The sequence below is a fragment of the Anoplopoma fimbria genome, chromosome 24 (genome assembly GCF_027596085.1).
Source record: "Anoplopoma fimbria isolate UVic2021 breed Golden Eagle Sablefish chromosome 24, Afim_UVic_2022, whole genome shotgun sequence".
Taxonomy (NCBI): Eukaryota; Metazoa; Chordata; class Actinopteri; order Perciformes; family Anoplopomatidae; genus Anoplopoma; species Anoplopoma fimbria.
This window is the reverse complement of record NC_072472.1, coordinates 24,997,246-25,012,137: the sequence shown is the minus strand read 5'-3', so window position 1 is coordinate 25,012,137 and position 14,892 is coordinate 24,997,246. Positions and strand designations below refer to the sequence as shown.

At 41.7% G+C, this 14,892-nt stretch overlaps 1 protein-coding gene across 1 annotated transcript; it reads right to left on the bottom strand.

Moving 5' to 3' along the window:
• Positions 1–167: 167 nt before the first annotated feature.
• dhrs11a (dehydrogenase/reductase 11a) lies at positions 168–14,555 on the bottom strand. Its single transcript, XM_054626459.1, has 7 exons — positions 14,201–14,555; positions 2,242–2,451; positions 1,304–1,398; positions 813–942; positions 549–641; positions 382–447; positions 168–286 (listed from the first exon to the last, which is right to left on the bottom strand). The coding sequence occupies exons 1-7, from the start codon at positions 14,330–14,332 to the stop codon at positions 245–247; spliced, it is 768 nt and encodes a 255-aa protein (XP_054482434.1). The 5' UTR covers positions 14,333–14,555; the 3' UTR covers positions 168–244.
• Positions 14,556–14,892: the final 337 nt, after the last annotated feature.

The window sequence follows — 14,892 nt, the reverse complement described above, 5'->3', positions numbered from 1 at the left end:
CTGCATTCAGTAGTATTTTCGTAGTGGTTCACAAAGTCCACGCCCTTTCATTTCCTCGCACAGCCTCCTTAAGGCTCAAGCCCTCTTTGACCAGGTTCCTGCAGATCCAACACAGCTGTAGTTGATTTGTTTAACACCCCCTCCCCCCCCCCCCATAACCCCCACCCTTTGCCCAGCAGAGGTCGCTATGGAGTCACCATGGCTGCCGCCTTGTCTGCTCCTCCTGCAGCTTCCCGTTCCACTGCTATGACACCTGCTCTACTGGCCTCATCTGCACGTCTCCAATCTGGTGACATGAACAAAATACAGAAAACCAGCCGTCACACAACGCTGATCCATTTTGATGGTATAAAAGCTAGAGAGAGATATATATATATATACCTGGACATGAGGAGGGGCACTGAGGACAAATGTGACTGCACTGGCTATGTCTTCTGCTTTCAAACACTGAAAAGTGGAGAAAGGAGGTATTATTGATGCAACAGCACTCTGGTATTTCCACTTTGTGTAATGTATCTTGTGACTCTGAGTCAAATGCGCGCTCTTACTTTCATACTCTCGTACACTGCAGCTGCTTTCTCCGGATCACTGTTGTGGTGCCGGAAAGCAAACTCGGTCTCAACTATTCCAGGAGATATACACTGCAGGGAAGGCAAAATTCATCAGAACAACTTTCAACTTACTTACAGTTGCTTACAAACTGACAGTTTGGGAAAGCATACTGTACATAAGTTGTTTAAGTGATCCAATATGCAAGCAACAGCACAGGTCAAAGCAAGATGTGCACACTCTGATAATAACAGCTGACTTACTGTGGCTCTGATGTGGGTGTTTGCTTCTCGGAGCTCTTGTCGTATCCCCTCAGTCAAAGCAGTCACAGCGTATTTAGTGGCACAGTAGAAATGCTCATCGGCACTGGGCACCACACGATGCCCACCCATACTGTGACAGGTAGAAGGAGAGAGATATGCATTAGTTAGTAACCATATTATTTTAAATAACTCTACTTGCCTGCTTCGAGAGTAATATCACTTCACATTTATTTGTATGGTTTAAAATCATATACAGTATCTCAATGGGCTTTACAGGCCCAGAGCTGCTCCCACAAATAGACAGTCTAATCAATTATTAGATCTATAAAATTCAACCACAGGATTATAATAGATCTTCACATTGTTCCATGTCCAGGCTCACAATGGGCTTTACTTAATGCCTGCCAGATTTAAACAACATTGAACAAACTGGCTGAGGTATTTTCAGATCAATCTATTTATTTGTTCTTGTATTCAAAAGTATAGCTTACCTGTTAATATTGATGATGTGGCCATCGTCCACATTCCTCTCCTTCATTGATTTGTATGCCTCTCGGGTGCAGATAGACAAGGCTAACACATTCACCTGCAGGGGAAGTGAAGACATTAATTATTATGTCTCAGTTTCTATCAATCTTTATATACACTAAATGACAGGTAGCTAAACTCAAGTTGATATCAAAGACGGATGGGATTTTGCAATATCTAAGAATACCATGTGATGAAAGTGTATCAGCTGACTGATGTTCGCCGGGTCACTGTGTTAGACCAGCTGAACCTGCTGTTCCTGTCCAGCTTGTGGCTTCTAAGCTGCTCCCGTGGTGACATTGATAGACGGCAGGTTAAAGCCAACGTGGTGGCAAGATAGGGGGAAGTGACCAAACAAGGTCAGCGTGCAGATTAAACACAGGCTAAAAATACACTGCTGTACACATTCATGCGGGCTGCCATGACAACAGATGGGCGAGCGTTACGAATGCAGGACTCGGGAGCCGGGGACTTTGGAGCAGGGGGGTCTTCAGTGGTCAAGAGCTCAATGAATCACACTGTAAAGGTCCAAACAAGAGAAATAGTGCTGGCTTTCATTAGTGGGCCTCTGCTGTGCTTCTCATCAGAGCCAATGAAGCAGCCTCTGTGAGGGGAGGGGATCTGTGTGTGTGTGTGCGTGTGTGTGCTCACCCATGTGTCCACACATCTCTGCTTTAATTCTTACTCTTTAACGGACGAAAACGCTCTACAAACACAACACTTCCACTCACACTGGGCAACCGTTTCAGCTGCTCCTTCTGCTTTTTCTGGTTAAGGAGAGCAATAAAAATCAATATAACATAAACGCAAGAGGATCATTCTAACCATCCCTACTCCAAATAAACCCAATTCCTGTTTCAGCTGAAGCATTTTAGATTTGTGTCTGTGATGGTCCACCCACATCGATCATGTTCCTCCAGCCCTCTGTCTTTCCGCTGAGCAAGGGCTCATTGTGGGCCAGTCCGGCGTTGTTGATGCACACGTCCACGCCCTTGTGTAGCGTCTTGATCGCTGAGAACATGGACAGGATCTCCTCCTCGTTGGACAGGTCACACTTGTAAGGGATCAGCGTGCCGCTGTAGCCCGCACTCTGACATTCTGCTGCCAGCTTCTGAAAAACACAAATCAGAACCAATTTAACAACATCTGTTAGAGGATAATAGACACAAACATTTAGGCACGACAAATTGCCTTAAATTGATAATCAGGACTAAGACTCTTTTAGGCTAGAAATGATTAACCTGCAGCACCATAATTAAGGATGTTAATTATGGCACTGACTCTATGTCAGTGCCATAATGAACATCCTACCAACTCAGACATGAAGAAAACTGTGAGAGCGTGCAACCATAAAATCAAAACATCAGTTGAGGGCGAAAGCGCCAGTGAAGTCAAAATCACTCAAATGTGAATACGTCTTTTACCTGATAATAAAATGCATATTCATTGATATTCAAATGATCTACTAAAATCATGACCCTGGATGAGAATAAGCAAGCATTTGCACTGATGGGATGCCTCTTCCTTCAGGGTTACAGCTGGGCTGAGCCTGCTGCAGGCTGAGCAGGCTGCACTCCAACCGGGTCTGCTGGCTGCGTCCACTGCTGTGGGGTTTGATACAAACTGACACAGATCCCCCTGCCAGGCACCACTGCACCAGTCACCTGATGTCTCGCTCTGGGTGCCAGTCAGACAGGGAGGGGGGATATAAGGGCGGCGCTGGTGGTAGGCCGAAGTGATGAACAGCACGGTAACACTCGTGTGTGAGGACTAAATGTTTAGAAAGTCCAACATGTGAATGTACTAAAGGAAAAAATGAACCTCCAGACTTTTAACACCTGACAAAAGCTTCTTTACCCTGCAATAATCAGAGCCTTTTGTGATGAGATATTTGGTGTTGGTCCTATTTGATACATGAACATGAAGTTGGCATAAACTGGACATTACAACCATTTATCTATTATTAAATATATATAACAATTTCAACATTTTATTTGTTACTTTTAGTTAACCATTTCAAATTTGGTTTACTTAATTAAATTAACAAGCTTTCCTTTGGTGTTCAAGTACCCCTGGTTCAGAATCACTGACTATATCAAAAATCAACAATACAATTGGTTCTGTTTTCAATCCCACATAAGGAAACAGCAAAGGATTATTTCCAGATTCACCCATCAAAGAATTGGCAAACACACCAACTTCTGCACAACATGTAACATGTGATACTCAAGAAGTACTACCCTGAGCCTTCCTCGTAGCACTTACTGTATTCGTATCAGTTCGCTGCACTTATTGTTCGTATTTGTTTCGTAGTAATTTGCCTTATTGTATTCGTATTAGTCTGTTGCAATTATTGTTTTCGTAGTAATTTGCCTCTGCACTATACTTTTGCTCTGGTTTATGCTTTAAGATGCTTGTTTAAGAAAGGAGATGCACTTATGACTTCTGGTGACTAGTAGTTCTCTTGAATACCTATGTTGAATACACTTCCTGTAAGTCGCTTTGGATAAAAGCGTCTGCTAAATGACTGTAATGTAATGTAAATGTAATGATAAATTCAGAGAGAGAGACAGAATTCAGGCCAGCCATGTGACATATTGAGGGTTTGACTGTGACTATAAATAAAATAGTCAAGGTAGCCAAATATAAAAAACTGCCCATCCCCAAAAAGCCTCATCAGTAATGTGGAAACTTTCCAACATTTTCTTTAAGATCAACAACACTTTGAACATTCCTTTTGTGCATGGATGTTTAGCACTGCATCTCGCTTTATGGGCAGAGCAAAGCATGTTGTAACATAAGTATATAATCAAAGCTCACAACGTTGAGCCCTTTTTTTGTGGTGCAACTAATCCCAGAGAAGAGGCAGCATGATCTGATGCTTCACAACTACCTGGATTTTTACAGTTTACAGCGAGAACATAATTGATGAGAGCAGCAGCAGGAAGTTGCACATGACACCACTACATGTGAAGAAAGGCAATCAATCATCACATGTAGTAGTGTGGATCAATGTGACCAATGTGGGCTTATCGATTAAATGTCTGACACCTGGACATTAGTACTACAGCATATCTGCTGATTGTGGTTGTAGCTGCTGCAGCCGCTCCTTAAGGAAACTAAGTATACTTGTGTAAAGCCTCCTTTTTGTAATCAGGATGAAATTGGATTGAGGGATCATTTAGGCTTCTTTTTTTGTTGTGTTATAGAGTGAATGCATCCTATCTCACACTTGGAGCGTGCAGATTTCCCTTGCTCTTCCTCTAAGCTGTTTAACTGGGATTATCCAGAGTGAAGGCATTACCCAAATAAAGCTGTCAAAATGCTAAAACACTGAAAACACAGTGTAAAGACTTAAACCAAGCTCCTTTGCCCCTGTAGGTGAACCATTCCCCTTTGCCCATCACCTTCAATATGAGACTGTGATCACTTGTCTGTTCGGACATTAAAGTAATGTATCTGAACTGCCTTTAGACCAAAGATCTTTACTTCACACCCTCCTGAAGCCCTGGAGGGACAGGCTCCGAGGCAGGAAGTAGCAGGCAGACAGACTGGTGCAGAGGCTCTTTTTTTTTTATCCTGAAAGGAGGTTAACGTAGAGGGGAAGCCATGCCGGCCTTTTGTTAGAAGGGGAGAATTAGTTGAGTTGCTGAGGATTTAAGTGGGAGCAGCAGAGCAAACAGGCTGTGATCTTTGGCCAACTACAGGAAGTCTCAGGCTGTGAATCTATGTGTGTATGTGTGTGTGTGTGTGTGTGTGTGTGTGTGTGTGTGTGTGTGTGTGTGTGTGTGTGTGTGTGTGTGTGTGTGTGTGTGTGTGTGTGTGTGTGTGTGTGTGTGAGAGAGAGTTCTGGCACCAGTACCAGCCCTCGTACTGGCCACGCCTACAGCAATGGCACTACAGCACCCTTTCCCTACAGATAAGCAGCAGCAACATAGTTGGCAAAAGCACTCCACACACAATTCATTCACCACAAACCAAATAAAAACTGGAGATCTGCAGGTGAAGCATGTTTGGTGTCACTCCTTTTTAAGACAGGGAGATAAAAAGAGAGTTTATAAAAAAAAAAAAAAAAAAAAAAAAAAGCCCCAGCTGAACATTTCTCGACAGACAGCAGAGGTGCTAAATGAGCCTTGGGGAAACACATATTAAAACTGGGGATAAGTATGTTTGAGGGCAAGGAGTACAGGACACACCCAAATCAATCAAAAGCCGCATCGGACTTCAACGTCATTTTTCCCCTCTCAACGCAGCCTTCACGATCTGAAGTACTTGGTGTACTAATCCTGTATTTCTTTAGACGATATTTTCAAAATGTAACATAATAACCTATTTCCGTATCACCTGTATTATCAGTTACTATTACATGGTCTGTTTGTGGGCCTTTATAAATGACTGCACATGCGTACATAATGCTCTGAACCTCAAACAAAATCACTGTTTGCTATTACCCAGACGGTCTAGATAAGACCGACACTGAAAGATAAAAAATCTTACAATTCAAAAGACAAATTAAGTTACAACAGGTCATAAAGCCTTTACATGTCACAGTAATGGGTGTACACACACCCACGCAGCACTCTCAGACACATGTGTACATGCCTACATAGTCACGTTAAGCCCTACTGGCTGTTATATAAGCTCCACAATGCACGGAACGTCATTGTCCCATGCCATGTTCCACATCAATTGTTCAACTGCTCACGTGGAACTGGTGTAAACGGACGGGCGAAACAACTCACCAGAGAAGAGGGGAGAGATAAAATATAAAGATGCAGAAAACGCTAAAGACAGACAAGATCTAAGTGGTGAGCCAGATCAATAACACAAGGCAGCAGCCATGAGCAGAGAGCACTGATGAATTAGATTTGTCTCAGGTTGACTCAGGAGGTCTCGCAGACAAGAGATGGATTGTGTTATTGGCCGCTGTGCTCCCTCTTACTCTCTCAAAAGCCTGGTAGGTGGTTCAAAAAATCCAATTGTGTAATGCAGCCATAATTGAGGCCCGCTTAAAAAAAAAAAGAACCCCTCCCCTCTTAATCCTTCCATCCCAACCTTTAAGTACCTGTGACACACAAAACTATTTTGCTTGTCAAAGTGCATTCTCTTCCTCATTACCCGAGGCTGTTGTCCAGCGATCACAAAAAGTGTGCAGAAGGAGGGAGGAGTAGAGGGCGGGTTGGCAGCCACAGAGTGAAACAGAGGGAGAGTGAGAGTGAGAAAACAAAACCTGAGGCCTACTGCAGTAAAACTGATCAAAACACATTCAGATTTCAGTATGTGTTACTTTAAGAGAAGGAGGAGTACAGCAGCACAGGATGGGTCTTGCTAGCAACGGGAAATCCATCCAGTGGATGAATTCGCATTAAGACTAGGTTAAAGATAACATCTTTTCGCAAAGCCAAGAACCAGCGACTGGTGGACTAAAGAAATGTCGTTTTAGACCAAAAGGACCGATTAGTCGACCGATCGACTATGAGGGGGCGGCCCTAGTAGGCTGTATAAAAGTATTGCAACAGAGTAGAAGGGATGGTTGTGCGGTTATCTCTTCTTCACACACACACTTAAAGGCTGCCACCGACAGGTCCAAAGGTCTGACAGGGTGCTTTTACAGCACCTTCTCATCAAAACAAAGAGATAAGGGAAATAATGACACTCTTTGTTGCGAACTACACTCATTAACAGACCTCTGGGGAGTTCCAATCAAGAAATATGTTTTAACCCTTAACCTAAATGACCTTTGAACCTAAAACATGGTGCCTGAGTAAATAAAAAAAAGAACATGTAACGTCCGTGATAACAAGTACAAGTAAACTGAGTGTCTGGCGCAAATGAAAAAAGACTTTATAATCTCAAAGTCTCGACTAAAGAAAGAGCAGGCAGCTCAGGTGTTGAGTAACAGACTGGTGCAACCAGTGTGGTGGCATTTAGTTTCCCAAACAAAGTGAGAGAAATCAGGAAGAAGCAGCAGCACATCTTCATTTCAAATTAGACCGATAACAGTGCGAGGATGGCATTTCTGTCAGCGACACTTTAAAGCAAGATTAACTGCAGGAAGAGAGCAGCCTTTAGTCACATATTCACATGGGCATCATATGATAAAAAAAAAATGGCTCTCCAGTTCTTTTGTTTGTAGTTGAAACATGCTGATGGGTGAGGCTTCCCTCCACTGAACCAGCATCCATCACGTATCTCATGTGATGATGAGTGATTCCTGCACCTGACGCTGGCCATCTGTACAACAACCACACAGCCATAGCAGGTTGGAGCTATGAGCCACAGCATTATGCATGCTGAATGTATGATAACTAGAGCTCAGAGCAGGCGATAAAAACAGATGAAGGTTGATAGGATGCATCCAAAAATGAGAACCTTTTCAAACTGAGCCAGCCCGAGCCGGGTCTTTCCAGCTTGTGAGCTTAGAATAAACCACAAAATGTTTCCAAAATCAAACAAACACCCAGCAACCAATCCAATTTGGCTACAGTCGAAAAGACAACAATCCAATTTGCATTCTTTCTCGTCAAGCCCCCCTCCTTTATGGAAACACTGAACTTGGCGAACTCAACTGGTCTCTGTGTTTGTGTTGTAGACTCATAAAATGCTTTCACCACAGAGAGCTTTACTTTTGCACTCTGCTCCGACTCTGCTGCAAATAAACATTCAATAACAACAAGCGCTGGCCTGCTTCTGCCGTTGCACTTAGCGTTTATGAGCCGACATCTTCCCACCATCGCATATCTGAGGCCTCCCCTCTTGCAGAGAGGAGATTTCCAGCAAGTCTTCAACAGGACAGGACAGGAAGCGCCCCACCTATCATAGCAGGAGGCCCCGAGGGGGAGGGAATGTCAATGCCGGTAAACCCTACACCTTGAAAGGTGATGAGCGCAGAGAGGACAGCACAGTGGGAGGAAGGGAGAGAGAACGGCTCAAAGGGGTCACTGAGCTGCCCAGACCCATCAGACTGTTAATTATATATATATATATATATATATATATATATATATATATATATATATATATATATATATATATATATATATATATATATATATATATATATATATATATATATATATATAAGACCCCAGTGATTTAGTAGGAGTAATTAAAAACACTACCGGCAGGAGCAGTGAGAAGAAATATAAATATGATGTTTGTTTTTACAGTATCGCGGCAATACTGTACTGTAGTAATACAGGTCTGAGAAAAAACATCTTTGCAAGCGAGTTACGAAAAATTCTATTTCAACAGATTATCGTAGAGACTACATTGAGAATGGATGAAGAAAAGTGACATCTTATCCACCTGCTCGCTCTTTGAGGGAGTATCAATCCATCCATCAACTCCCTACCTATCATACTGGCTATTTCTGCACTGACGTGTACAAATCAAACTCCCTGTACAAACTGCACTTAAGCCTGTCAACTTTGAAAAGGTGAAGGAGAGGTCGAAACTAATGTCAAGGTGAAAATGTGCCGAGGTCAGTAGTGTTTGCCCATTACAGAAATGAAAGAGATTGATTTCTTATCAGCATCATGCACCCTTATATCATAAATCTGTGTCTTCATACCCACTAGTCAATGATATCATCTGACTTCTAAAATGTTGCTTCTCTTGGGGGGGCAGAATCCATGGAAACGTGACAGATTATTAGTTAGGTTAAGTCTTTGTCAGCTCAAGTGGAAAATTGTGCAGTCAGTGGAAACGCTTTCTGCTTGGGTAAGACAAAAAAGCTTGAGAGGCTGAAGAAGAAGAAGACGCGATGTAACTCGATGAGATCAGGAGAAAATTGACACGGGAAATAAAAAACAGCAACTGTGCAGGTGAAGATAGCGGTGCTGTGATTTGTCTTACAGCCGATGAAGAGTGATACAGCAAAAAGCCCATTATGACTGGAGGATTATTCATAATATACATAGGCTGAATGGGGTTTTACAATAAAGAATAAACCATCTAACTCTACATTTTGCACATCATACTTATCACTAAAATAACAAAGCAGAAAACTATATAAAGAAGCATCACGACACAGACTAAAAGAGAGATAGAAACACAAAGTGAGGCAGAGGGTTTGAGACAAAGAGAGTAAATCTGTCTGACCTGACCCACTTCAAATCCTTTCTGGAGTGAAATCTATTCACTGTGAAATCACAGGACGGGCTGTCCAGACACAACACACAGGAGGTGGTTGAGACAGCGTCAGGTTTGCAGACGAGTGGGACACTGATTGTCTTTTATTGTGTCACCTCAGCTTCAGAAGCATGACTGAGCTCCATCTACCTCCCGCAGAACGGGCACCAAATGGAAGTTGGTCAGCCAAGGCCTTAAATTAACCTTCTTGCTCACATGTCATTTTGGCTTCAAGGTTGAATTCAGAATTTACTCACTTGCATAAAAGTTGCTTAGGCTAGTTTTGTACAGAGCGGCATTCACAGGCAGCCAATTGGGAACTTTGACAAAACTTCAAAGTCAGACAAAGACCTTAAACTGAATATAACAAACGTATTCAAATGCTATTTTCTCAAAAGGCCATCAGCACTAACCGTCCAGATTTAGAAATAAATAAATAAATAAATCATCTGTCTATCAATGCTCCTGGTTTGAGTATCCCATGTTTGTCTTTATTGTTGAGCAAAGTTAATTTGACATAAATATCTTTGCAATCTCTTGCTTACCCGAAACCCAACCACGAATCTGTTATGCATTAAAAACCCACAAATTATGCTTGCTAACTTTATCTGATCTAAAATTGCAGCAGCCAAAGCTTTGAATTTTGACAGATGCAGCTATTGTTGATATCCTCAAATGTCTGTTTTGCTTTAGCAGTTTAAATTGGACTTACAAACTACAAAAATATGTATTTGTTACACAGAAGCGGGTGTTCTGTCTGCATTTAAACAGTCTTAAAACAAATGGGACTACTAGACAATTAAAGACCAGTAACCTTAATATAAAAGTAATTCTGCCAGGTAATAAATAATGGATATTTAGAACATCGAATCATTCAAATACATGCTAAATAGAGATTGTAAATGTACGATTTTAATGACCAGTGAAGATGGAAGAACTATGTGTTGATGATTCTGGTCGGCCTGCATACAGTACGACACAATCTATACTTTCCAGGAATCTTTGAACGCATAGATGGCAAATGAATTTGATTGATTATGTGACTATTCCCAGCTCATCCCAACCTCTGCCTTTTCTCCCCCGGAGCAATGACCTGCTGATAATGCAAAAACAAAAATGTGTAACTTAAGGTCTTATATTGGAAAGCTGCAGGCACTTAGTTACACTTATATAAGCAATTATGATTAGAAACCAGGTTAAGGAAAATTCAGATATCAGACACTTTACTAGATTACATTACAAAAATCTAATTTAGCAAAAACATATTAAAACCTCTTTCATCTAAATTCCTAACAGCGTTATGGAATTGTGCTGCCAAATGTGGGAACAGAAAACAAATGAATAGTATTCTTAAGTCTAATATTTGTGTTTTAAATAGGGGATTATTTGAGTTGAATCAGCAACTGGAGTCCATACTCCCATAGCTGTGTATTTACTACTGCATCACCTGGTGCTAGGTAAGCAGATATAACAAACCCAACATATGGGCTATGTGGGCCAGAGTGTAATCAACCAGTAGGCGCAGTGGATGTCCTCTTCTTCTGAGTCAGATATGAGCTTAGACAGGAAGAACATCCTTCAAATGAGGCAGAACTCTCAAAAAGAAAAAATATACCTATAGTAAAGTCCAGGGTGGATCCTTCCACTGTTTGATCTCACTGCTCAAACTAAACTCTTCAGTGCATACATATGGCTCTCAATGGCACACTTTTGGACTGCAATGTCCCATGCACAGAGGCCTCTTTTAAACCTTTTACATCCCCAAACAATACATCGTGGGTACTGTGAAGAGAGCGTTTCACAAGAGTTAATGAGAAGCTGTGTTGCTGCTACTTGGATGCTTCCCTGTCGTCTCCATTCCTGCACTGAGCCCATGGTGACCACACGTCTCCCTTCAGCTCGCTGCTCCCCTGCTGCCAACTCTACAGTCTCACAGACAGCAAAACAATACCGCAGCCGGGACTCTCCTCTCTGCTTTCTCCCCGTTTTATTTACACAGAAATCTACAACATTTGAATACATTTATCCTTCCATTGTCGTTATATCTGGTGTACTGCGAATGTGAATATTACTGTTGGACAATATTGACATCAAAAGCAAAAGTAGAGAATTGAAAACCAAAAAGGAAGTCATAAAGAATGACTTAGTGACGTACACTTGCACTCTTCACTAGCAGCGTGCCAGGTTTGACACAACTACGGCAGGAACCCAGTTTATGTTGCAGAGAGTGCAATACCGGCTTTGTCTTGTATAAGTGATGAAATCTGTCTCAGAATGGCAGAGATGCGACTCTACACAACCTGAAATCAATAGTTTGACCAAATATTAAGTTAGTTTCATCTTTTATTTCATGTATCATAGTTCATAAAGAATAGTTAAAGTTGCTCTGGATGTGATGTGGTCAGCTCTTAAACGCAGACTGATTGTGTTTTGTAAAAGTACTATAAAAGGTTCAAAATGTCGTGACCTTGTTTTGTCACCGACAGGGGCTGAAACAAGCTGGTGCAGTTAACTATTGACAGGAGGGGCCATGTGACCAGAGTATGAATGGAGGGAGGCTATCTATTGTGCAATTCACACTCACCGTCTGCCTGTATTGGCATGGGTGTGTGCGTGTGCGTGTGTGTGTAGTCAAGGTGAAGAAAATGCTAACAAAAAAACAAGACCTAACTGAAATATGTAAGAATTCCTTTTTTTAGCAGTAGAAAGAATAAAAAACAACAAATTTGAAATGACTTCCAGACTTCTTGTAATTCATGCTTTCACAACACCATCATCAGCACAGTTCCTGTTGCACCAAAGCTAGGCTTTTACCAATTTATGTTATTGTAAACAGTGCAGTAGCATAAACAGGTATAATCACAAAACAGCACTGATTGATGTAAGAAAAAGTAATAATTTATATGGCTGCTACCTTCAAATATAGTAAGTGGATGTACTTAGGTGACATTCTACCGTCCAACTTCTAAACATTCAAATATGGCAGTGTTGCCAACAACTACAGGCCTGCTAAGCTACAGTACTCCGCTTAAAAGAAAAACACATTAGCTATCTAAAAGGTATCTGAATGGAGGCCTTCGGCTGCCCAGTTCCGGAAGCTGGGACGAGTGGAGGCTTAATTATTGGCTGACAAGATAAGCAAGGTGCACAGCCTTATGGCTTATGGTTAGGCAAGGTTTTAGTGAGGTGGGGCCATTGACTGCAACGGCCCTGGCTTCTGCCTTCCAGTGTGCAGTCCCGAGAATTAATTATTATTTTAATTACAGCCATACATGCACTGATTCAATATGCGGACGACAAAGTCACATGCAGTTCAAACATAATCACCGCTGGCACAAATACGTGTATTTTATTAACATAGTGGGTGTGAGTTAAGCTCTATTGTTATACAGGTAATTAAGCATTGACCTCAAACATATGAAAATGTGATATATATACTGGATAAGGTTTGTTCCCAAACCCATCAGTAATGAATAGCCAAACAAAGGCTAAGTGGGAAAAATGAAATAAAGGAGCGTATCAATAAAACATGTAAAATTATATTTACATGGGTTGGGTTGTTGTAAATTGAGTTTCTTAAATATATTCATAGTAAAATGAGGTAGAAATTTGGATCAGCCTGAAACCTATGAGAACAAAAAGCCATTCATTTAAACTAGACAATACTTAATATATATTTGGTCTAAGACCCATGGGCGCCCACTGACACCTCTTTGGAAATGATGGGGAGGTCATCTGACTAACTGAACAGACAGGGTTGACCCACTAGTAATGTCTCCACGTAATGGCCAGTTGTTAGCAGGTATCTCATCCTCTGAACTGTCAAATGGAAAGACAAACTGCATCCCTGCCAGCTCTGAGAGGTGGTCTGCTGCTGACCCTGACCTCTGACCTCTGACCTCTCTGGAGAAGGTCACTCAAAAGAGAGGGAATTTTCCAAGAAAGGATGAATAATACAGATTATTACAGATCAGGGGCGTTGTGGGAGATGCAGAGTAATGCTGGCTAGGAGCATGGTGGCTGGAACAATAATATCCACAATAATATCCACAATAATATCAATAATAATATCCACAATAATATCCACAATAATATCCACAATAATATCCATAATAATATCAATAATAATATCAATAATAATATCCACAATAATATCCACAATAATATCCACAATAATATCCACAATAATATCCATAATAATATCCACAATAATATCCACAATAATATCCACAATAATATCCACAATAATATCCACAATAATATCCACAATAATATCCATAATAATATCCACAATAATATCCACAATAATATCAATAATAATATCATATCCATAAGGGAAACCTGTAAAGACGTCGTCTAAAGTCTAAAAGTATAAACGTTAGTTTGTATGAATGTTAGTCACATATAAACCCTTTAACGTTAACTATCAGTGTTAACACGGTGCTGTCTCTCTCATGAACGGTACCTGACGTTACCAGAGTCACCGGACTGTCTAAGGTGAGTTATTATTATTATTATTATTATTATTATTATTATTATTATTATTATCTCGTCTCACCAGCAGACGTCCTCCGGCTGCTTCTGTCTGAAGTTGTGGAGCTAACGGAGGCTAACGGAGCTAACGGAGCTAACAGAAGCTAACAGAAGCTAACAGGTACCGTGTTGTTATCTTATCGTGGGTCGGACCGACTGGTCAGCAGGTGTTGACCACGTTAAATAAAGCCCACCTCTATCTTGTCGACGTTCCTGGCACAGCCGACGACCCGCATGCCCTGCTGGACCAGCGTCCGGGCCACGGCCGCTCCGATGCCCACCGAGGCTCCGGTCACCAGGGCCACTCTGCCCGTCCAGCGCTCCATCTCTCCCGGCTCAGATCCGTCTGTCTGTCGGCTCTCAGAGACCACCGGTGTGTTTAAGAACCGCTCAGCCTCCTGACTCAGCCTCCTGACTCAGCCTCCTCAGTCTGCAGCACACAGCACAGACAGCCCGGACCCCTGCGCTCCTCTGGAGGAGTGTGAGAGTGTTATGGTGAGGAGATGTTGGATCAGACCTCCTCCCACCTGAGCGTCTCTGCGTGTGTGGACACTAGCGCCGCCTGCTGGAGGAAGCTAGAACTACACGATCAGGTTTCTGATAACTTCAACTGTTTCCTGCAATCAAAAGGTTTTGTTCCGGAAATGTTGCAACAAAAAGCAACAACCCAGTAAATGAAATAGTTTTAATAGTTTAGTTGTAGCACTTACTGTATTCGTATCAGTTCGTTGCACTTATTGAATTCGTATTAGTTTACTGCACTTATCCTATTCGTAGTAGTTTGTAGCACTTATTGTATTCGTATTAGTCTGTTGCAATTATTGTTTTCGTAGTAATCTGCCTCTGCACTATACTTTTGCTCTGGTTTATGCTTTAAGATGCTTGT

What these genes read in the sequence shown, in the direction of transcription:
- dhrs11a (XM_054626459.1), bottom strand. Translation starts at nt 14,332, where the DNA reads ATGGAGCGCTGGACGGGCAGAGTGGCCCTGGTGACCGGAGCCTCGGTG. An exon ending in GCTGGAGGAACATGATCGAT is followed by an intron (nt 1,399 to 2,241) that starts GTGGGTGGACCA and finishes CTTCCCCTGCAG; the next exon opens with GTGAATGTGTTAGCCTTGTC. An exon ending in GTGCCCCTCCTCATGTCCAG is followed by an intron (nt 287 to 381) that starts GTATATATATAT and finishes TCATGTCACCAG; the next exon opens with ATTGGAGACGTGCAGATGAG.